The sequence below is a fragment of the Phyllopteryx taeniolatus genome, chromosome 6 (assembly GCF_024500385.1).
Source record: "Phyllopteryx taeniolatus isolate TA_2022b chromosome 6, UOR_Ptae_1.2, whole genome shotgun sequence".
Classification (NCBI taxonomy): domain Eukaryota; kingdom Metazoa; phylum Chordata; class Actinopteri; order Syngnathiformes; family Syngnathidae; genus Phyllopteryx; species Phyllopteryx taeniolatus.
In genome coordinates this window covers 25685360-25708286 of record NC_084507.1, presented here as the reverse complement: position 1 = coordinate 25708286, position 22927 = coordinate 25685360, and the positions used below count along the sequence as shown (strand labels likewise).

Genomic DNA, 22927 nt, shown 5'->3' with positions numbered 1-22927 from the left:
AGAAATAAAATTGAGATTATTCCAATAACAATGGTGCATAACAATGCCAGGGAAAGGGACAAAGAAATACAAATATCTATGAGTTAAAACAATAGGAGGAGGATGATCTCAACTGTTCTTTAATCTTTAAAGTCACAAACAAGATGTCCAAATAAAAATTTGCTGAATCATATTGTGTGCATGCTGTTCAAATGGAAAAACATAAGCTTAAACATAACAAAAGCAGCCATAACAATGCATTTCTATAATGGAAAATCTAATGCATGCATTATACATACTTTATTATGAATGTTATCAGCAAATATTTTGTATACTGTAAATATTGGTTAAATTATTTTTGCAATATTTTATGTAGCAATATAATATTCCTCCAAATGCAGCCCAATGGGGGGCACAAGCCCGTGCAAACTGTAGGCCGGTCCCAAGCTCGGATAAATGCAGAGGGTTGCGTCAGGAAGGGCATCCGGCTTAAAACTTTGCCAAACAAATATGAGCGTTCATCCAAAGAATTCCATACTGGATCGGTCGTGGCCCTGATTAACAACGTCCGCCACCGGCGTCGTCAACCTGAAGTGCGCCGTTGGAAATTCAGCTACTGTGGGTCGAAATCGAAGAAGAAGAAGAGGTGGAAAGCGGGTTCTTTGGCATAAAAGAGAAGAGGAAAGCACAGAGCCTAGAACTGAATGTGGGGACTTTGAATGTTGGGACTATGACAGGAAAATCTCAGGAGTTGGTTGACATGATGATTAGGAGAAAGGTTGATGTATTGACAGGTGGAAAGGCAGTAAGGCTAGAAGTTTAGGGCCAGGGTTTAATTTATTTTACCATGGTGTAGATGCGAAGAGAAATGGAGTCGGGGTTATTTTAAAAGAAGAGTTGGCTAAGAATGTCTTGGAGGTGAAAAGAGTATCAGATCGAGTGATGAGGCTGAAACTTGAAATTGAGGGTGTTATGTATAATGTGATTAGTGGCTATGCCCCACAGGTAGGATGTGACCTAGAGATGAAAGAGAAATTCTGGAAGGAGCTAGACAAAGTAGTTCTGAGCATCCCAGACAGAGAGAGAGTCGTGATTGGTGCAGATTGTAATGAACATGTTGGTGAAGGAAATAGGGGTGATGAAAAAGTGATGGGTAAGTACGACATCCAGGAAAGGAACTTGGAGGGACAGATGGTGGTAGACTTTGGAAAAAGGGTACAAATGGCTGCAGTGAACACTTTTTTCCAGAAGAGGCAGGAACATAGGGTGACCTATAAGAGCGGCGGTAGAAACACGCAGGTGGATTTCATTTTGTGCAGACAATGTAATCTGAAGGAGGTTACCGACTGTAAGGTAGTGGTAGGGGAGAGTGTGGCTAGACAGCACAGGATGGTGGTGTGTAAGATGACTCTGGTGGTAGGGAGGAAGATTAGGAAGACAAAGGCAGAGCAGAGAACCATGTGGTGGAAGCTGAGACAGGACGAGTGTTGTGCAGCTTTTCGGGAAGAGGTGAGACAGGCTCCCGGTGGACAGGAGGCATTATTTGCCTTGAGGATGCTGATGGAAAATTACAGAGAAGGTCAGAAGGGGCTACATATTGTGTCTTTGTAGAGCTAGAGAAAGCCTATGACAGAGTACCCAGAGAGGAACTGTGGTACTGCATGCGGAAGTCTGGAGTCAGCAGAGAAGTATGTTAGAATAATACAGGACATATACGAGGGCAGCAGAACAGAGGTGAGATGTGCTGTAGGTGAGGCCAGCCATGATGTACGGATTAGAGACAGTGGCACTGAAGAGACAACAGGAAGCAGAGCTGGAGGTGGCAGAAATGAAGATGTTGAGGTTCGCTCTCGGAGTGACCAGGTCGGATAAAATTAGAGATGAGCTCATCAGAGGGACAGCTAAGGTTTGATGTTTTGGAGACAAAGTTAGAGAGAGCAGACTTCAATGGTTTGGACACGTCCAGAGGAGAAATAGTGAGTATATTGGTAGAAGGATGATGAGGATGGAGCTGGCAGGTAAGAGCGCTAGAGGAAGACCAAAGAGACGGTTGATGGATGTCGTGAGGCAAGACATGAGGGCAGTTGGTGTTCGAGAGGAAGATGCAGGATATGTGGCGACCCCTAAAGGGAGAAGCGACCCCTAACGGGGCAAGCCGAAAGGAAAAGGAGTAGACGATGATAATATACCTCCAACTATGCACTAATTGTACAACAAATACTGTGGCATAATTAGACTTTTACAAACCATAGGGTAACATATATGCTATACAAGTATCTACTCTGTATATCTATTTAAAAAAAAATACAAATAGGATACACATTCCTTCCACCGACCAGGAAAGTTTTTTGAGCATAAAGCAGAGACACTGTTTGCTTATATTTCAACTACGCACATACGAACAGGAAAATAATAGACAGTTGGCTCCAAAACAGCTCTCAGAATCTTCATGGGAAGTAATAATTCCTTTAGTCGTATTCTTCCTGCAGTTGTATGTCTTCATCAGACTCAATGCAACATAAGATACATGCCTCTTTATTTTCCTAATTTTGTTTTACGATCCCCTTTCTAAAGTGCTTTCAATCCCCATCCCCCAACCCTACCCCAATCTTATGATGCATGAGTCATTCACTGAACTTTCTCAGCCACAAAGGCTTCCCGTTATGCAATTTCTTTGTCTTCCCTTATCCCAGCTATCTTCGGGCGGGAGGTGGAGTACACCATGAAGCGGTTGTATAACAACAATTTAATATAATTTATTTAATCAGGGAAACAAACATTGTCACGAAGAGCTGATGATCAGAAAATACAGCAAATGAAAACAATCCTGATGGGGTAAAGTTCTAAAGTAAAAAAAAAAGAAACCTCAAATAATGCATTATTATGCTACTGATAAGCAACATATGCTCAGATTGGCACAACCAAGTGCAATAAATAAAGGGTATGAAAATATAATGTGGTAAAAAAAGCAGAGGGGCACATCAAAGGCAGTTAAAAAAAGTGGGGGGTGCGTTCCCCACTCCCTCCCAGGTTCTGCCGCCTCTGCATCCATCCATCATTTTCTATTTACAATTTTAAAAGGTATGACCTTTATTAATTGAACTTTTTTTTCACGTTTGAAACAAAGTGAAAAAAATATATATTGCAAGATTCAAATTCATTTACAATTTTAATTGGAAAAAAAAATTTCATTAAACTTTTTCTAGATTTAAAAATTTATTTAAAAAAAGATTTAAGTCAGGTTTTTTTTGTGTTTTGTTTTTAATTCCAAGATTCCAGTGTTTTATTTTTTTTAAGTCATAATATTACAAGGTTAGCTTTATTTTGTAAGAAAAAAAACCTCCCAATATTAAAGTTCTAACTTTTAAAGAAAAAATATCTAATATTACCAGATTTATTTTTTAAAAAAACATCATATTAAATTTTTTTATTTTTTTTTCAAATGCATGATATTTTGAGCGTCAGCCTCACAGTTCTGAGGACCAGGGTTCATTCCCCGGCCCCGCCTGTGTGGAGTTTGCATGTTCTCCCCGTGCCTGCGTGGGTTTTCTCCGGGCACTCCGGTTTCCTCCCACATCCCAAAAACATGCATTAATTGAAGACTCTAAAATTGCCCGTAGGTATGACTGTGCGTGCGAATGGTTGTTTGTTTGTATGTGCCCTGCGATTGGCTGGCAACCAGTTCAGGGTGTACCCCGCCTCCTGCCCGATGACAGCTGGGATGGGCTCCAGCACGCCCGCGATCCTACTGAGGTGAAGCGGCTCAGAAAATGGATGGATGATATTTTGAGATTAGTCACATTTTTAAAGAAAAGTTTAAATAGTCTTAGATTCTAATCTTTTTTTTCTAAAAGGTCGGAATATTACAAGATTAAAAGTCTGATATGACAAAGTTGTAATTTTTGAAAGCAAAAAGTTGAAATATTACAAGAATAAAGAACTTTTTTAGAGAAGAAAACTCAGACTATTTAAATTTGTAATATTACGAGATGAAATTCATATTTTTGAAATAAAAGAGCAAAATATTAAAACCAAGATTAAATCTATAATTTAAAAAATCTTAATATTAGGAAATTAATGTTGCAATCTTTGTTAGAATAAATGTACATAGGTTATCTCATGTTTACTCTTATAGTATTGCAAAGCATTTATTTAGCAGTATAATGTTGATTGTATGTAAGTTGAAGTTGTCTGTGAAAAAGAACTGTGCCCTTATAACAAGATAGCGGTTGGAACATTTCGCGGTCGAAGGTTAAAACTATCAGCGCCAAAGAAGAACACATCTGCATTATTATCTGCACAATGAGTCATATCTGTGATGGTTTCACATTGCTGCTGTGTGTGCCCTTATCTCAAGAAAGGAGCAGCAACAGCTGTGTAAACTGGGAACCACCGGGAGGAAATCAAATCTTACTTTATGTACTTTATTAAGTCAAATATCTAGGACATAATCTCAGTGCAGGAGGAAGAACTGTAGTAGAGTATAGAGAAACTGCAATTCTCCAGGCTCCAAAACCTCAAACAAAGAAACAGATGCTAACCAATTATTGCAGAATCTGGGTTCCAAATTATGCGGAAATCACTGCGCCCCTGAGTAAAATGATGTATGAGGAAGACCTCAAAATGACATCACCCTTAGTGGACAGACAGAAAAAAAGCTTTTTGTGAAATAAAACAAGTTTTAGTGTCAAGCACGGCACTAGCCTTGCCAGATTATAGCAAACCCTTTATCCAGATGGTAGATTGGAAAGGTCATTTTATGACCTCAGTTTTAGTGCAGCAACATGGAGACGAGATGAAACCACTAGCATATTTTTCTTCCAAACTGGACAGTGTAGCATGCGCATTACCACACTGTGTAAGAGCAGTTATTGCAGCATCTATTGCTGTAGAAACAAGTGCAATCATAGTTTTGTTCCATCCTCTGATCTTAAGCGTACCACATGCAGTTTCTGCATTGCTTTTGTAGACAAACATGACATTTATATCACCAGCGAGACATTTATCGTGTATGGCTACATTGTTATCGCAACCAGATCTATCTATAGAGAGATGCACAACATTGAAGCTAGCCACATTGTTACCACTTCCTGAGGATGGTGCAAAACATGATTGTCAAGAGTTAGTAGAAACAACAGCCAAAAGCAGAAGTGACCTGAAAGATCAGCCTTTAGAAAAAGGAGTAGTACTATTTGTAGATGGCTCATCTAAGAAAAATGAACTTGGGAAAACACAAACAGGTTATGCAGTAGTGACTAAAGACACTGTAATAAAAGCCGAGCGGTTACCATTAAATTACTCAGCTCAGGCAGCAGAATTAGTAGCGTTAACAGAAGCGTGTAAAATAATCAGAGGAAAGGATGTTACTATTTACCCAGATAGTCAATATGGATTTGCCACAGTACACACTTTTGCACAATATTGGAAGAATAGAGGCACAGACAGTGTGTCCCTAGGGAACGCATTTGCAGACAAAACAGCTAAAGAAGCAGCTGCAGGACAGACACATGTGTTAGCAATAGAAGATAACACAAATTTAGACAAAGACACATTAAAAGACATGCAACAACAAAGTCCCAAAGCTGAACAAGAACTTTGGAAGAAAAATGGCGCAAGATGACATCTATGTATGACCAAACAACAAACCTATCCTACCAAAAAATCTATACAAATGGGCTGCTATAGTGCAAAGTGAAGAAAAAAAACATTCTTTGGTCATCATAGATGCCTTTTCAAAATGGATAGAACTCTTCACAACCTAACATCCAGATGCATTGACAGTGGCAAAGGCCCTTTGCAAGGATATAATTTCCAAGGATATCAACTGTGTCCTTATCACAAGATAGCGGCTGGAACATTTTGCGGTCGAAGGTTGAAACGATCAGCGCCGAAGAACACGTCTGCATTATTATCTGCGCAATGAGTCATATCTGTGATAGTTTCACGTTGCTGCTGTGTGTGCCCTTATCTCAAGATAGCAGCAGCAACAGCTGCGTAAACTGGGAATCAGCCTAAGGAAATTAAAAGAGAGGGCTCAGAGCGGTAGGAGATTGTAACTGTGCACATCTGTCCGTTCTCCTCACGAGTAAAAAGAACCAGTCTCTTGGCTTCCTTCCTTGTTTGTTGTTTATTAAATGTTATAGGTTGTTTGAACTTGACAATCTTTTCTTTATTTTTATATAAATGAAGTCCCAACAAAAAGGTGTAATATTACCAGATTAAATTTATATATATATTTTTTTTAATTGAAAGGGAAAATCAGTAAAACCCAAAAAGGAAACACTGACGCTGAAAAATATACACACATATCCAAATAAAGAAAAATAAACTGATTATATGAATGAAAAAAAATAAAAAAACAAGTGTCATGACTTTATTCCAAAACATAAAGACCTACAGAAAGAATGTGATTTTTTTTGTTTTCTGCAAAAAGCTCTCTTTCCCCTCCAGTATACAATCAGTGAGTTTGAAAAAAATAAAAATAAATAGACTAAGAAAAGAAAAGCTATAATGAAGTATAAAATCAAGTGCAAAAGATGGCAAAATATCAATGATGTTCATCTTAACTTGTAAAATGTGTTATCAATTCCAAACATGCTGAGTATATGAAATATAAACTAAAAGTGTAATTCTGAATATTGTGGAGTGGCGGTATAAAGAAGAAGTATCCGCTTTTTAGGCTGAAGGGTTGGCGATAACGTCCTCCTCCGGAAGCACTTTGTACTCTTCTGGATCATCAAGGCTCTAAAAATTGTCAAAAAAAAAAATAAGAACAATAATAATAATGCACACAACAGATCATGTAAAGCACATTGAGTTATGTATGAAATGCGCGATATAAATACATTTGCTTTGCTTGATACAAGGAAGAACACCGCCCTCCTAATTTGCAGCCAGATCAGGGTGACGCAAGGCCCACGTCTAAGTATACAAGTTCAAAAACTGACAATTTTAGGGCTCTTGTTCTCCCAATGGTTAGCTATTGAGGTCTTACTGCTTAATCTCATATATATCCTTGTGTAAAATGCAAGATGATTACAGAAGCAGCATGAGAGACAAATTGAACAACCTACAGAGAATGGGCTAGAATAAAATAGAGGAGTTTAGCATTAGGTGGCACGGTGGACGACAGGTTAGCACATGTGCCTCACAGTTTTGAGGACCGGGGTTCAAATCCTGGCCCCGTCTGTGTGGAGTTTGCATGTTCTCCCCGTGCCTGCGTGGGTTTTCTCCGGGTACTCCGGTTTCTTCCCACATCCCAAAAAAAAACATGCATGGTAGGTTGATTGAAGACTCTAAATTGCCCGTAGGTGTGAACGTGAGTAGGAATGGTTGTTTGTTGTGTGCCCTGCGATTGGCTGGCGACCGGTTCAGGGTGTACCCCACCTCTATAGATAGCTAGGATAGGCTCCAGCACGCCCGCGACCCTTGTGAGGATAAGCGGTGAATAAAATGGGTGGATGGAGTTTCGCATTAACTATGGAGAATGAGCCCTCGATCTCGCTCTCTTCTGAATCCATGCCTATTCTCAATTCAAAATCTTAAAGTTTGAGGAGTGTTCGATGTGATCAATCCAATATTCCTTTTCATTTGAATTGATTTTTATTGTACTTTTGATTTTCACACTTGGGACTATTTTTATTTACCATCTTTTGAAACTTTGAATGTAAACAAATGATATCCTCAAACTTGGACTGTATTGGTTTTCTCTTCAAAGGAACATTCTATCATTTGTGAGTGAGAAGAAGTTTCACACACAGTTCCCTTTTGTGAATTTTACAAATTTTATTTTTTATTATTTGAAGCTTTGCCCTCGCTAAATCCTGTTTGTTAAAGTACCTTTTAAGAGTAATAACTGCAGTGTTATCTGTGTTAGCAGACCTAATAACATATTATCAACACAGCCATTGATTATTTTAGCTTTATTTTTTAAAGTTTGTTTTGGCTATAATTTAAATAATAACAGGTCCTGACTGTCGTACCAAGACCGTCAAATCTATCTAAGGCATTCCAAGTGCAACAAGACAAAAGGGGGAGAGCAGCCTTAAAGAAGCGAGCGTGGTTAGAGTTTCACCCAACATCTGCTCAGGTTACTCTGTGAAGGTGAAGCCTCATTGAAGCGGGGCCGACGCTTCACAAGCGGCTGTGACAACCTTGGCGAATCTCTCTCGATGCCGGCTTAAGCAAGCTCAAGTCGTTGGTTGATTGTGTAATACGCAGGGACAACGGGGAGCTCTAAGCCTTTAAACGGCGAGCCGGTCAGGACTCCCTTAGTTCTAAAGAGCAGGGGAGCCTGGGGTAAGCGAGACTGGATTTAATTTGGAAATCCCATTTTTACAATGGGTCAATTTAACCCAGGGACATTCTTTCATTCCAGGATGTTACGTACCTTGCAGCATCCTTTCTCGCTGCTCCTCAGTGCCTTGATGGCCAAGACGGAGGAGCTGATCACCAGGCACAGCTCCAGGACTCCCAACAGCAGCAGAACGCCGTTGAGGCCTCTCAGGAACATCTGGAGACAGCACACCACATACTCTTACATTCTTTGGTTACCTTTCATTGGAAACAACAAACACGCAGCGGGAGTTGTGGCGATAGTTGTTAAATAAGGGTAAGGAATTGATGCAAACCTCCCACAATACACACCTCTTTCGACCCCAGTGGTTATGATAGGATGATGATGATGATGACATTAACAGCGAAACATTTTTTATTCCCAGTTACAAGTTTAGCAGCTTATATTGGTAATAACGGTGTCCATCCATCCATTTTCTACCGCTTATCCGAGGTCGGGTCACGGGTGCAGTAGCTTTAGTAGGGATGCCCAGACTTCCCTCCCCCCAGCCACTTCATCCAGCTCTTCCGGGGGCATCCTGAGGACAGCCGAAAGACGTAGTCTCTCCAGCGTGTCCTGGGTCGTCCCCGGGGTCTCCTCCCGGTGGGACGTGCCCGGAACACCTCAGCGGGGAGGCGTCCAGGAGGCATCCGAATTAGATACCCCAGCCACCTCATCTGGCTCCTCTCAATGCGGAGGAGCAGCAGCTCTACTCTGAGATCCTCCCGGATGACCGAGCTTCTCACCTTATCTCTAAGGGAGAGCCCGGACACCCTGTGGAGGAAATTAATTTCGGCTGCTTGTATCCGGGATGTTGTCTCGTCTTCAAAGTATTCTCCCCACCGACTCACCATGTCCCGAGTCGAGGTCAGCAGCACCCCATCCCCGCTATAAACAGTGTTGATGGTGCACTGCTTCCCCCTCCTAAAGACGCCGTATGGTGGACCGGAATTTCTCCCATAGCCGAGTTTTTGCTTCAGCGACCACCAAAGCGACATTCCGCTTGGCCTGCCAGTACCCATCAGCTGCCTCAGGAGTCCCACAGGCCCAAAAAGGCCCGATAGGACTCCTTCTTCAGCTTGACGGCATCCCTCACCGTTGGTGTCCACCAACGGGTTTAGGGATTGCCGCCACGACAGGCACCGACCACCTTACGGCCACAGCTCCGGTCGGCCGCCTCAGCAATGGAGGCGCGGAACATGGTCCACTCTTACTCGATGTCCCCCGCCTCCCCCGGAACGTGAACAAAGTTCTGTCGGAGGTGGGAGTTGAAACTCCTTCCCAGCAGACCCTCACAATACGTTTGGGCCTGCCACGTCGGGCCACGTCAGACCGGCATCTTCCCCCACCATCGAAGCCAACTCACCACCAGGTGGTGATCAGTTGACAGCTCCGCCCGCCTCTTCACCAGAGTGTCCAAGACAGGCGGCTGCAAGTCGGATGACACGACCACAAAGTCGATCATCGAACTGCGAACTAGGGTGTCCTGGTGCCAAGTGCACGTGTGGACACCCTTATGCTTGAACATGGTGTTCGTTATGGACAATCCGTGATGAGCACAGAAGTCCAATAACAGAACACGGGGGGGCCGTTCCTCCCAAGCTCGCCCACCACGCGCGTGCAAGCGTCACATACACATTGAATGGGTTGGATGAGTGCACACTGAACTGTGCGAAGTGAAGTGTGGCTCGTGGCTAAGAACGACCGATCTTGTCTGATCTTGGAAAGTGCCATAAGAGTTTGGGGGCCACAAATTGGCGGCCGGCGGATACCCCTGGTCTACAACATTCTTAAGTGTAAAAATATGTTTAAGATTTACATTAAGGAACTCTTTCCCCTGCAAGCATTCCTTCTCCAAGAGCTTCTCGTTGGGACTCTGCGTGGGCTTCTGAGCGGTCCAGTCATAGCTGAAGCGGTCGTCATATCTGGGGTCGCACACGTCCCACATGTCCATGAGGCCTATGTTGATGCCGCAGAGGATGATGTTGGCGATGGCGAATAACACGCCAGAGAGGTTCAGAATCACGTTGATGATAACCTATAAACACATTGAAACTAATTAAAACACTTACAGGTTCCATGCCATCAATTAAAAAATATATATGCATCATCTGCTGTTCTTTTATCTGGTTTGCAAGATCACCTGGGTTGGAAAGGCCTAGGATGCCCTTTTCCCAGCTATTCTAGTTGGTCTTTTACACCTGGCAGTTGACACAGCCAGATTCCTCATTATAATTCAATATGTAAATAAGCGTTGCGATGATTGGCCTTTGGCAAAATCTCGGCGACCGGCTTGCGGCGGCCAGGCGTTCAGAGCGACGTCGCGTTCCTGTACAGGCTGAACATACAGTATATTGTACTTTATCACTTTTATTAAACCATAAAGATAGAATAGCGATCAAGTGAGGAGCAGATTGCGACAGAGGACGTGGGTGAAAATAAAAAGGGGGATATTTTGATGTTAGGCTTGAGCGCTGCTCCCATTCACTTCATGGGAACTGATGGCATTATAGATTATAAATATAGCTGAGTATTGTTGTACAACACAATTTAGGTATACTTTTATAAACTGAAGTCATACAGCTTGGCGTTAGCCGTCTGGGTGACTGGCTGGCTCGCTCGTTCAAAACCCGGAAATGCATTTCCAGCAGTGTGTGAAAGCTGATATCTACAAAATCATCCTCCACGAAATGTGCCCAAAGACAGCACAATTCTGGTTTCTCCCAAAATAAACTGAAGCCATTTATTCCTCAACTCCTCTGAGGTTGGCAGGTGCTGAAAAGCTTTGCACAAGACACAAGGCATGCTGGAGCCTATCCCAGCTATCTTCGGGCGAGGTACACCCTGAACTGGTCGCCAACCAATCCAGGGCACATATAGACAAACAACCATTCGCACTCACATTCACACCTACGGGCAATTTAGAGTTGTCAATTAACCTACCATGCATGTTTTTGGGATGTGGGAGGAAACCGGAGTGCCCGGATAAAACCCACGCAGGCACGGGGAGAACATGCAAACTCCACACAGGCGGGGCCGGGGATTGAACCCCGGTCCTGGGAACTGTGAGGCAGACGCTGTAACCAGCCTACCGTGCCACCCACCGTGGCACAATTACACAAAACTTTGACCCGGTCGTTTTGCCAGTCTTATGCCAGTTATTGTCTTTTGCACTCAATCGATAAACATGTCAAACTTAAACCAGGTCAGAGACTCATTTGGACATATGTTATGCCTAAAACGAGAGAAAAAAAAAAAAAAAGGATTTTGATGGCATGAGACCTTTAAACTTAAAATATTAAGACACTTTTTAAAATATTCCTTAACACTTAATCCTTTCCCACTCTTTCGCTGTCAAGAAACATCATATAACATCACTAGAAGGAAAAGAAGAAGACTCTTGTTTGCTAAGTAAGGATTAAACATTGTATATTCAAACACCAAAATGTTCAACCAAACCATATCATTTTATTTAACCAAAGTCTGCTAGCTTAATGCTAACATATAGTGAGAAATGCCATAGATGGGCTAAGGGAAATTAGCATAGCTGTTAGGGTAATTAGAAACTTTTAAACAACTGCTACTTTAACACACACTCGCAGCAGCAACTCATACAAACAGAGCATACAACCCGATACACTGTACATAATATTTGTAAAACATATTTTTCTGAAAAAATGCTGCTCACCAGACACAGACTTGGGTAATTCTGAGACAAAATGCAGATGATGCCGAAAAGCACAAACTAAAGGAGACACAGAAAAAGCAAGAACAGATTAAAAAAATGAAACATATTAGCCATTTTATTCACAATTAAAAATATTTCCCTAGTGTCTGAACCCTCCTATTACGTTTGTTTCTTTGGTACACCAAAAATGTTCTCGGGTCAACCCGCTGCATGTAATACAATTAAATAAGCAAAAGTAAACATACAGCAACACCGTTCATAACTATATACTCAATATTTAGTGCAAAAATTAGAATCACTCACTCTTGGAAAGTCCCATAAATAAAATTACTGAATTTAACATAACATTTATACTTCTTATTTTTGACATGATTAGCATTTTTTCCTCCATAGGGTGATTAATCAAATCTAAGTTGAACATGAGTGTGTAATAATTGTATGAATTACACCAAATACATTTTTAAAGAAACTATGATAAAATTAAGAAAATTTAAAAAGATAAAGGAAGCAGAAGAAGTTGTATTTATATTTTTAAAAACACATTTATCTAGACTTCTACACTTTATAATGTGTTTTTTTATTTATTATTGTGCATATATGTTCAATAAAGACAATTAAAAAAAAAGAACAAAAATAACATATTTCGTCAGAATACTCCAAGGATCAAGAATCCTGTCCTGTCTCATGCAAATGAGCCACTGCTTACCCCGCCTCAGCCTCCTCTACTGCAGGGCCAACACCCTGAGAGACGTACATTACCATAGCGACTAGGGGCACAACTGGGGGCTGGATATTTGTCAAACCCCCAGTTTAAAAAAAAGCGGGCGCCCATAAAGAGGGCAAAAGCAAGAATTTTCCCTCCTGGAGGCAGCACTTCACATCACCGAGCTGCAATTACAATGCATTCATGTGTATCGGATCTGTGCATCTGTGCTTTGCATACAAGCAATTAAAAAGCAAGTTTCCATAATAGATCCCTCTTAAGATTAACGGTAAGTACAATGGAGCAAAAAGTGGGGGCTAGGAATCGAGCCCTGCCGCGACTAGTGAAAAAAATTATTAAGTAGAAGTAATTGACGCCCCCTCAAAAGCGTTTGCCAGTACTAATAGTTTAAACCAAGACTCCTTTCAGTTCAGAAAAAGGCCACATCCACCCCAATTTGAAGTCAAATGGGCCAGTATATTTGTGGCCTAATAAGCTATAAATGACTATTCCGAATTTAGCCATTGTTTTGGTGCAAATAATTCTATTGTTCACATTTATTGATAATTATGTTGTTGCAAATCATTGTGCAAATCACTGTCGCGATCTGAAATTTCTTAACAGCAATTTCAACAATATTATGAATCAGTTTTTTATTTACACGTGCAACTTATGGATCACAGTGGCTTTATAGATGTACTTTTTACAAAACAACTTGTCTAGAAATAATTTTAAATGTACATAAATTCCCACATCCATCTGGAAATTGTCAACATCCAATTTGTAAAAGTGCATCAACAAAACACTAAAGGGGTCATCATTTTCACATAAATAAAATGCAGCGTCACTGCGACCTCCAGTGGACAAAGTTAGCAATAACAGTTACATTTATTGAAAAATTGCAGATGTGTTCATTTGCAAAAATCATCCCCACACAGGCTGACTTTGGACCCCCGGATGAGCCGGTTCGAGCCCGCACATTTGCCACCCCTGCTTTAAACCGTAAATATACAAAAAGGGAAAAAGTTCACAGCAAGTGAACTTGTTGGCAAAAGGCAAAGAATGTCCACTGACAACCCAAACTAAATTGATCTCCCTGACACATATCAAGTTCTATCACTTCAACATACCGCACTTATTGACACTAATTCGTATTTAGGGCTTTTGCGGCATCTTAGGGTGTTTCAGAAATAGAACTAAAAACCCAAAGAGGTGAGTTTTTCAGAGAATAGTTGGGTTAACTTTCACAGAATCCTGACTAGAGAACCACGAATATTACTGTAAATATTGTTGTGATAGTGTGCTTACCACTGATCCCATCCAGAGGGAGAACAAATTCATATCCATGTTCCACCAGGGGTCCTCAAAGCCCCCGAACATGGGGATGACGCCGAGTGTGATGGTGATCAAGCCCACGGCGATCTGCAGGGCCTACGATGCAAGACAGAAGCTGTCATCGCCGGCTACTCCCGACAAGATCCGACACTCAAGAAAGGTTTGTGATCTTGGGTTTCGGCAAGGTGAAATTTCAGGATGAAGCAAAAATGCACAATAAATAAACTTTACAACTTAATTTGACCTTGTGTAAACTTTTGATTGCACATGTCCAACTGTTCCAAGCTTCAGTGCTTTTTCTATAAGTTGCTGTTGTCTAACAAGCAAGTGAACATCCGATATGTTTTAAATTTTTTTTTTATTAATTTATTTCCAAAGATGTCTTTGTCTTTCTGTGACTCTTTTGGTCTGTCCATCATTTGTGGGGGCAGAGACTGTTTGGCGCGCTGAATTTGTGCAGCTAATCTTATCCTTTCCACTGTTACATTTTTAATTATTATTTTTTTTTTTTAAAAGGTGGGGGAAGCAGCGTGAAATACATCGGTGTTGCGAACCTTTTATCAGGTGCGACGAATAATAATATTTTCGCTCTATATATAGAACTTTTGTACATTTGCAAAAATGCAAATAAACTATTTACTTTTTAAAAAGTATTAAAAATATTTCTATTCCTAACGCCCAATTGACTAAAGATACTAATTGAGTTAGAGCAGCAGGTAGTCTGGAACAGATTCATTGGATTTACATTATTTCCTATGGGATTTTACAATTTGGTTTTACTCAGACTTTCTTGACCACAAAAACCGAGGTAACGCTGTATGATCAAAAAGTATATAATTGCTTCACGTATCTTTACCCACACTGATGGATTAGTTTAACCATGTTAGATAAATTAAAAGTGTTGTCCAAAAAGTACTAAAACGTTGAACAGCTGCATTCCAAAGTCTAGAGAAGGTCAAATTAAGCTCACCTGTAAAGGTATAATGCATTTTAGGTTTATCCGGAAATTTCCCCCCTAAATCCAATATCCAGAGTTTAATGGAAGTAGTGTATTTGCAGTGTGTTCGGTTGAAATCCTACCCCCAGTATGGCTTGAGAATTCCCCATGGTGGCCCTCATGTGCTGGGACACTCCACAGCACGAGGGGCTGTAGCACAGGCTCTTGAGGATTTGGCACAAAGGAGGACAGCGACTTTTGGGGTCCGACGTCAGCGTGAACACGGTGACACCGTGAGCTCTGGTGATGGTCACAGGCATTCTTGCCCCGGTCTGGGGGGAGTGAAGAACAATAAAGTCAACCCCTGCATATTCACTGGTGGGCATTCATAAATTTGCACTTTTTGTTAAAAAATATATATAAATAAATTTTAAAAAAGTGCATCATCACCATCTTGTGGAATCTATATGGAATTATAAACCTTTTTTCATCAGTTACTTACATCCATCCATCCATCCATTTTCCGAGCCGCTTCTCCTCACTAGGGTCGCGGGCGTGCTGGAGCCTATCCCAGCTGTCATCGGGCAGGAGGCGGGGTACACCCTGAACTGGTTGCCAGCCAATCGCAGGGCACAGAGAAACAAACAACCATTCGCACTCACAGTCATGCCTACGGGCAATTTAGAGTCTCCAATTAATGCATGTTTTTGGGATGTGGGAGGAAACCGGAGTGCCCGGAGAAAACCCACGCAGGCACGGGGAGAACATGCAAACTCCACACAGGCGGGGCCAGGGATTGAACCCGGGTCCTCAGAACTGTGAGGCTGACGCTCTAACCAGTCGGCCACCGTGCCGCCCAGTTACTTACATATTTTCATTATTCGCAGTAGGGTTCTGACAAATTAAGTTGAAATGTAAAGGTTATTATATAATTCCTTTTGCGTCGCATATGGTCGTAAAAATGACGAGTAACTTTTCTTCCTCGCGCCTTGTTGTTGGTGGCGGCGGCGGGCGCTCAGTGCTGCCACGAGTGGTGCTCACCTGTATTTGCATGTGTTTACAAACTCAGAATGCGTCATCTTTTTGTCTTCGGGCTCACATAAAACATTTCCGATGTGTTGGAATTGTTCATCAACGCACGACTGAACTTGATACATGACAATTATTAATGTTTTATTATTGTTAAAACAGCCGCCCAAAAGACACGTCATACGTGCAGGTAAGTCGATCAACATCTTCCGTAGGATGCAAATGCCGATGGCGACATATCAGTTTTCTTTACATTTTTGTTTTTTACCAAAATGGAACGAACTTGCCTGGTTTTGGTAGGTCCGAGAAGAAAAATCTGTTCGAGTCTTGGATGGTCTGGACTGACTGTCGCTTGTCGACTTCCGTCTTTGTTTGGCTAATGAATTGCGAAGAGCCACTTGGATAACTACAACAAATATAAAAAAAAACACTGTGCTCTCACAAAATCTTGCTTGTGTTATTAACAGCTATAAATTTATTTAACGCAATAAATATTAACATCACATTTGCATTGTTGTTGTCGTTGAAGCGTCGACTGTCCAGGACTACAATTCCCTCAATGCATTTCGCGGGCGTACCCGGAAATGTAAGACAACATTACCGTGGTCAGCTGACTTGTGTGTGTGCGTGTGTGTGTGTGTGTGTGTGTATACGTGGGGAATAAGCAGCATCGTGACAAGTTTTCCCCCACTTTTTTCTGACTTATTTGTTCTAAAACAACTTTATACTGCCAGAGAGCTAGAGCAGCCATGTTACGACCGAAGGCTTTGACGCAGGTGCTGAGCCAAGCGAACACAAACGGAGTCCAGAGCACACTGTGAGTACAGCTAGCCTAGCTGGATGCAAACTTTGCAGTCGTTCTGACAGCTTTACGTGGTGAATACCGATTTATTAAATGATTGTTTGATATGACACCACAATTAAACCTCCTCCCTTGACATAGAATGATTTTGTAATGGTTGCCAATGCTGCTAAATGCTAACTTCCCAACTACTGTTTGGGTCATTCTAGAATTAGAGGACATTTTCTACCCCCTTTCCCATAAAATTTCAAATAATCCATGCACAAAATACAGAAACGTGTAACTGCAGCTGTAGTAATATCTAATTGTCTCTCCCTGTGAGTGACCAACTTGCATATCAATATAAAATAAGTTTAAAATCAGGTTTTTTTGGTATGATTTTGTTTGTCTTTCTTGTAATTGTTAAAATATTTTTGTCTTATTTTAAATAAGCAGTAATTGTGCTCTGAAGTTGTGTCAGCATAACTCTCATCAACTCAAACCAATGTTATAAGTAATAAAACATTGTTATTTCAACATGTCTAACTTTTTCTTCTTGAGTAGTTATCCTATAAGCATGGACTCTTGTCCCAGCAGCAAAAAAAAATAACATTGATTTTCAGCCCTGTTACTGTAATAAGGATAATACTCAAATTAAATTAGTGCTAAAAAATGGAAGTTTCTATAATTTTAAATTTATTCAGTAATGGTTGTGCCAAACACAGCAACATATGACAAATAATCTTAAAAGTGTACCATTGATGGTTGAGCTGGTTGAATGAAATGGTTTATTACCCATTTCTTGAAAGGATAATAAATAAATGATAAAATTAATGGTTTATATTTGAAAAATGTTGGTCTTCCAATTCTGGAATGACCAATATACCCTTAAAATACTGTATTTGCAATTGTTTTCCCTGTTTTCCCACAGTAAAATGAATGGGAATTGATATGGTATATAAAAAAATGTTTTCTGTTAGTAAGATTAAGGTTTCTGCTTGCTCCATGTGACTTCCTGTGAGGCTTGACGCTGCTCCTTTTACAGTGAGTGTCGTCCAAACAAAGTCAAAGAAAAAGCAAAATACACTCACCATTAATCCTTTGATGGATGGTCTTATCAGGTATACTGATGTCAGAGAGGGCTAAAACGATTACTTGAATAATTACATTTAAAAAAAAAAAAAGTTGAAGCAAAATCTCTGCCTCGATGCTTCGCAGTGATAATTTTCCCACATGGACTGTTACTGCAGACTCACATAGCAACAGGCCCTGAGCCAGAAGAAAAGCGTGTGTAAGAGACAAAATAATCAAAGTTTGGGATCATTTCATGCTTAAAAAAAAAAAGATTACAAAGTGCAATGTGTGCACTAGAAAGCAACCCTGGTTTACATAACTGTACATCTATGGTAAAGTAAACATTGTTATCTAATTGAATATAGCCTACCACCGCTAGTTCGAACAAATTGTAATCCCTACACAGGTGGTCAAGGATAGATGCAGCCTCTGGTGCACTTTCGCTTTATTGAGCAAATGGTAACAAAATAAGTATGTATTCAGCACATTTACGCAGACTGGCTAACGGTTAGCCAGTTAACAACCAACTCTGTACTGTCATTCGCTGACTCCCATGTCACTTACCAGGCCAGGCCCCGCCTTTTAAAACCGCACACACTCAAAGTCACATATAGTGTGGAACTTGAGGATGGCGACAACAGTAATACATGCAGCACACATTTTGTCGTTTAATAAGGCAAAATACATTCTTATGCGATTAATTGATGGGATAATCAGTCAAACAATCAATTCTAAAAGTATTCCAATAGCTGCAGCCCTTATGTCAGCATATTTTTTTTCTGAATTGTATACGCTTTGTGGACTCCAGAGGATCCAAAATCCTTTCAAGCGTGGCTTCCTTGTGTATTTGCATTTTGGCCATCAGATTGCTAAACAACGAAGGCTCTCTTCTGGCCTACTCGGGCTACGGGGACACGGACGCTCGCGTCACCGCCGCTATCGCCAGCAACATTTGGGCGGCCTACGACAAGAACGGCCACCAGGCCTTCAACGAGGACAAACTCAAATTCATACTCATGGATTGCATGGTAAGACACGCATTTCTCCTCCAAAGAATTGCAGCTATTGTCAAATATGCAGCTCTGGAAATTATCATAAGACTAGACCTTTTTTGGTAGTTTGAACCATTTTTCATTTTTTGCAAATAAATACTCTAAATCAGTTCTTTCAAACCTTTTTACACTAAGTACCACCTCAAAATATACATAGCTCCATCCAGTACCACCATCATGATCAACATTAAAATACAGTAACGTAGTATGCCCAATTGTACGGTGTTATGGGAACACAGATATTGAATAAATTAGCTTTAAGCGGCATTTAAAGAGGCTCGGCCAGGCTTTTCAGATAGAGCCAAAGCAATAGCAAACGTCATTACAGGTATTTAGCAGTGTTTTTCAAGGGTCATAATTACTAATTCTTATTTAGTTACTGTTGCATTAATCTGCATCCTTCATTTCCTGAAAAAGAAAATATTTTAGCCATTATATATTATGAATCTTATTTCATCGTATACATTTTTGGAGAATACAGTGGTACCTTGGTTTACAAGTGCCCCAATTACGAGTTTTAAGTTACGAGTAGATACGCTGCTGCTTGTGTGAAGTGGGGGGGAAAAAAAACTGTGCAATTAATTCTGTAATACCCTGACGTGGACAAGGCCAGCCACAGTCGCCGATGCACTTTCAGAAGCTTATTGAACGGGACAGAAAGTCAAAACACATTTAAAAAAAAAAAATAATGACAACACTCGCAAGGAGGATGGAGGAGACGCTCACATTAAACTAATGGCCAACCTGAGCTGGAGTCAGAGCTCATCACTCACCAGGCCATGCCTCTTAAAGGTCAGAGGACAAAGATTTAAAAATGTTTCTTGATAACTCTAGAACCTCTTTACAAACCACATCTGCCATTTCAAAGTGATTATATAGCAGATATACAGCAGTTAGATCGATACGTATGATGCAGAATTGCACCCTCTGCTTTTTGCATCTAGCGTCTATCCGGTCTTTGGCTCTGTCCGGCGCTGTGACATCACACGAGCCAAACAGCCTGTTCGTTCGGCGTTGTGTGCTATTGTTCCATGCTGTTTTTCCCGTCCTTGTACATTTGTTGTCGTATAGTTTAACACTGTCACGATGGTTTATGGTGTGAAATTTGGTTGTACAAATGGTTCAGGGAGTGACGAGGTTTTTTTTTGGCTTTCCAAGTGAAAAAGGAATGGATTGGGAAAGTCAGTCGACAGGGGAAGAAACGTGGTCAGCTGTGGGTGCCTAGCAAGCATTTCAAACTGTGTTGATCACTTCGAACCGGCGTGTTTTGAGAAAGACTTAGCAGAAACCGTTGGCTACAGAGGTAGAGGCTGAAACCAGCTGCGGTGCCAACTATTTTTCCTACGGCCATCGGGACCTCAACCGCCAGCAAGAGAACTAAATCTCGTAGCTGCAGCGGCGAAGCGGCGCAGACGAGACGAGCATTTGTTGGTATACCTACGACTCTATTATGGTTACTATGCACTGGGGAGTAGGAAAAAAAGACCCACGGAGTACTTTTAAGTACTGTTGTCTGTACTTTTGCCTATATGACAAGCTAACAGACACGGCAAAGACTTTCTGTGCGGCGTGTTATAACGCTACTCGAGCCAGGAGCACATACTGCATACTATATAAAAGCTTGTGCTGTGTCACTGAAACATATGAATATATAATACGTATAGTCGTGCTAAAAAATATTGGCACTCCTGGGGTGCCATTATTTCAAGCCATGACTGTATAAAAACCCAGTGGCCACTCTCTTTTTCTGTTGTACAGCTGCTACTTGGCTGCTCGTCGTCGTCACTGTCAGGTTCCGACCTCCTGATCGGCTCAAACATGTACGGTTTGACGATGCCAAGTTCAGTTGGGTGCTCCTGTATGTCGCAATCCTCCTCCTCCTCATATTCCAAGACGTTGCTCACCATTGCGTAAACAAATTTTTAGCTAAACTATAGTTGACAATTGCTGGAAGTTACGTGCATGTATTACATAACATATAAACAATGCAAATATGAATTTTAACTGACCCCATAACGTCTTTGTCATCTGACCTTTAAAGGCACACAACACATGAATACAACAGTGTGCGTCACTTTCAACTTCATTACACTTTATAAAAACAGTTTATTTCTTTAAATTCTCTTTTTAAATTTTGTTAGCCCAATAGCATAATTGGCTAAGCCATTTTTAAATTTTTACAGAGAAAAAAAACAGCAAAGTGAAAAATGTGTGGATTTGCCTCAATTCAACCTTTGCGGGTTACCATTTCATTTATTAGTCTATTTACTGCTAGTAGGTTGCTGTTTGTTATATTAGATGTGTTCCTGATTACACAAAAGAATATCACATAGCATTTGGTTCCCATTGCTGTACCACGTGACTCAAAAAGTCACCAAGGTATAGTACATACCCAAGAGGGACTCCTCATAGATAAGCACAGCTGACAAGGGTCTGCGTTTGTGTCACAGGAGGGAAGAGTGGCCATCACGCGAGTGGCCAACCTGCTCCTGTGCATGTATGCCAAAGAGACTGTGGGCTTTGGAATGCTCAAAGCTAAGGTAAGGCAACACCACAACAACATCCTCATTCGTCCATTTTGTAGCTCACGTGGGCTTTCGCCACACAGGCCGAGGCTCTGGTACAGTACCTGGAAGAACCATTGACCCAAGTAGCCGCATCCTAGTGGGAATGGGGCCATGCAGGCCCATCTTTTGTGTGGCTTTGAACTCATGACTGCAAGTCTCTTTTTTTTTTTTTTTTTTATTTAATCTGCTTATAATGGTATTGATGCCATTAGCAATCATTTTGTCTGTTTGTTTAGTTATACTTAATGCTCAATTCTGTTAAGACAGTAAGGAAGGTCCATCAAACCATTAATATGGATTTCTAAAGTGCTGTTAAATGCAGTTAATTTTGAATGTTATGCTTTAGTTCAAATATGTACAATAAAAAAATTCTGATTATAGATCTTGTTGTAATTTTATTGTTTATTCTGGGAATTGCCAAGACAAAAAGCAGTGGGAAAAGAAAAAGATGACCTCCCAAGCATGGAATGACCGAAGGCTGGGACTTGGGCATGTTTTTAAGAATGCATTTTATTTTTGGCGATATATATTCTGTGTCGTAATATATATATATATATATATATACATATATGCATCCTTCATAAACTCCTTGCCTTAATACTCAAAATTAAATATCTAAGGTTGCGTTTATAGTTCCGAAATTACTTTTATTTCAGTTTTTCAGAATCAGAACATTGCAGTGTTTATTTTGACGATAAGTAGTTCTGACATTGGAAGCAGGAAGACTAAAGTGTGGCTTTCTATCTAAAAAAATAAAAACCTTTATCCAAAAATAGAACTTTCTGCATTAAAAAAAAAAATTAATATTCTCTTAAGATTCCAGCCTTTAAAAATAAGAATGCAACTCTTCTTGTATTAAAATACAAAATACAGCTTCTGTTGATGTAACCTCCCAACATATAACCTCAGAGAAAAACAATTCTTTGAAATTTACATTCCCCCTAACAAAATAGAACTCTTTTTTAAAAAAGATGCAAAAAAATGTTTTTATAGCAAGACAATTTTTTTTTATTCCCCCTAAAATTCCCCAAAATAACTTCTTATAATATTATTTCTTCCTGAAAAGAAAAATGCCTTTCTAAAAAAAAATAACATTTTACCTCAGAAAAAAATACTGTCATTGCTTTTTATTTGTTCTAAACTAATAATAATACAACTTTATTCTTGTATTACAGTAGTACAACTTTTATTCTTTACAAAAAGATAACATTCTATGTAAAAAATTGGACTTTTTATCTTGAAAAGAACACAACTATTACTTTCGTCATCTACTTGAGTTGGGTAAAATTACTATTTATTTCCTGTAAGATTGAGAATAGGAGAAAAAAAACAAAAACTTTTTTTCACTTTATCCATCCAATATTCCGACTTATTTCCTCCCCCCCAAAAATACGACTTTATTCCTTTATTCTTTCTCATAAGATTCAGACTGTTTCTTGGGGGGGGG

General features: G+C 40.4%; 2 protein-coding genes across 3 annotated transcripts; one reads left to right on the top strand and one right to left on the bottom strand.

Moving 5' to 3' along the window:
* Positions 1-6336: 6336 nt before the first annotated feature.
* tmem176l.4 (transmembrane protein 176l.4) lies at positions 6337-16458 on the bottom strand. Of its 2 annotated transcripts, none has more exons than XM_061775380.1 (7): positions 16294-16458; positions 15121-15309; positions 14014-14136; positions 12003-12059; positions 10134-10352; positions 8369-8491; positions 6337-6723 (listed from the first exon to the last, which is right to left on the bottom strand). In XM_061775380.1, the coding sequence occupies exons 2-7, from the start codon at positions 15295-15297 to the stop codon at positions 6655-6657; spliced, it is 768 nt and encodes a 255-aa protein (XP_061631364.1). In that variant the 5' UTR covers positions 15298-15309; positions 16294-16458; the 3' UTR covers positions 6337-6654. The 2 variants fall into 2 exon arrangements, with proteins under 2 accessions (XP_061631364.1, XP_061631363.1); XM_061775379.1 differs by lacking the exon at positions 16294-16458 and adding an exon at positions 15480-16045.
* On the top strand, positions 16055-21860 carry lamtor2 (late endosomal/lysosomal adaptor, MAPK and MTOR activator 2). Its single transcript, XM_061775384.1, has 6 exons — positions 16055-16196; positions 16536-16592; positions 16741-16823; positions 18727-18889; positions 21364-21453; positions 21522-21860. Exons 2-6 carry the CDS (start codon positions 16566-16568, stop codon positions 21576-21578), a joined length of 420 nt encoding a protein of 139 aa, XP_061631368.1. The 5' UTR covers positions 16055-16196; positions 16536-16565; the 3' UTR covers positions 21579-21860.
* The last annotated feature ends 1067 nt before the right edge of the window (positions 21861-22927 follow it).